The 1628-nt window shown below is 51.0% G+C and overlaps 1 protein-coding gene across 1 annotated transcript; it reads right to left on the bottom strand.

Annotated features, from left to right (window-relative positions):
- Positions 1-358: 358 nt before the first annotated feature.
- Positions 359-1394, bottom strand: P153DRAFT_429075 (uncharacterized protein). The gene is made up of 3 exons (XM_033672750.1): positions 1223-1394; positions 715-1166; positions 359-662 (listed from the first exon to the last, which is right to left on the bottom strand). Exons 1-3 carry the CDS (start codon positions 1324-1326, stop codon positions 454-456), a joined length of 765 nt encoding a protein of 254 aa, XP_033527475.1. The 5' UTR covers positions 1327-1394; the 3' UTR covers positions 359-453.
- Positions 1395-1628: the final 234 nt, after the last annotated feature.

Raw genomic sequence — 1628 nt, 5'->3', positions numbered from 1 at the left:
GCGTACTTGCATCGGCGACATATCAGGGCCTGGCTGTTGCTATCTACATGCAGATCGCAGCGGGCCAGGATGATTGGGGTACAGTCACGATCCATGATGATGGAAATGGCAACACGGCAGGCAGGCAAGAAGAATCAGCATCTGAGAACTACGAGACGGCAGGAAGAAGGCTGCAGAGAGGAGAAAAGAGGGGAGCAAGGCATAAGGCGTGGTTGTCGTAGTGGTGTCGGCAGGGCGACGGACGCGTGCACGGCCGTTTTTCGGAGATTTAACAAAGGTTATTAGGAAGCACGGACTGAGATTGAGAAGTTTCATCAAAGTTCCAGCAAGCATTAGCCCAGTAGTAGTAGGGATTGTTGGCGCTTATTCAGGGTTTCTCGAGGGATTGATGGCTATGGCCAACGATACCCTCGCCCATTGATAATAGAAAGAGCCAGCGCACATCCAATCCTCCTATTCCTCACTCGAAGGAATATCACGGCCGCACTTGTCCGCCCAGTACGTTCCAAGGGCGATGAGCATCCAGCTATCTGCGTTGTTATACGCTGCTTCGCCATCCTCCTCCGCCAAGTCTGCGCATCGCGCCGATCCGTATGCGTAGTCCAGAAGTCGAGGCTGGAGTCTGTAATCTAGATGGCTGAATTCGTGCAAGAGTGTGAAACCTAATGTCCGATCAGCATTTTCACCATTAGAAGCTGTACAGCTGGTGCTTACCTCCAGTTTCGAACTCATCGAGCGAACGGATTGGATCCTCGCTACACCACGCCTCATTCGCAACGGAATCCGGTGGCAGAGTAAAATATTCATCGCACAGTGTTATACTGTCATCATCAGGATTCGTCACGGCGTAGCTCACGTAGCCCGGTGGAGCATTCTCGGGTTGCTGAGTACAGGCTTCATTCGCAGTATTACGGCAGTTGATATTAACCGTGATATCGCCGGCGTTGGACAAGCCCGCATATGGCTGCAAGTAATTGGTCTTGTAATTATCGACGTCCTCCTCCGTCAGCCTGTCGCTAGGCCAGAACGTGGCCAGGTAGAAACTGTCTTCGTTGATGATATCATTCACTCTGTTAGCATAGACAATACCAGCAGAGTAGTCGGCGGCAAAGCGTCCAAAGTCTTCCTCGCTGCAAGCTCCCTGGACAATGTTGCGCTTGACTACGCTATGAGAGGTCAGAACCGAGCTCTCTGACCAGCAAGTCTGGTGAAGGTAACGTACCGGTCGCCAATCTTGGACTCATGCGTCAAGACAGGGCTTGCCGATGCAATGCTTGCGAGCAGAGCAGTAGTTACCACCAAGCGGCTGAAGCTCGTGTGCGTCATGCTTGCAGATGGAACGGTTGGTCTGGTGAAGATGAAAGAGAAGTGATGGTCTGGTGAAGAAGATTGAGGATATTGAGGATGCACCTTGGAGATGCGTTGCCATAGGGTCTTTTTATATACGAGTCTCACGCCATCATCGGACACAGCAAGGCACAAAATGTCAACGAGATCAACAGACTGTGCCTCAAAAAAGAGAAAATATGACTCAGAACTAGTAGACTGCGCCTCAGAGGTAGTAGAGTGTGCTCAGCATTAGTAGACCACGCCCCAGAGTTAGTGAACTGTGCCTCAAAAAAGAGAAA

This window comes from Dothidotthia symphoricarpi (genome assembly GCF_010015815.1).
Source record: "Dothidotthia symphoricarpi CBS 119687 unplaced genomic scaffold P153scaffold_4, whole genome shotgun sequence".
NCBI lineage: Eukaryota > Fungi > Ascomycota > Dothideomycetes > Pleosporales > Dothidotthiaceae > Dothidotthia > Dothidotthia symphoricarpi.
The sequence above is the reverse complement of the archived record's forward strand: the minus strand, read 5'-3'. Positions and strand labels throughout refer to the sequence as shown.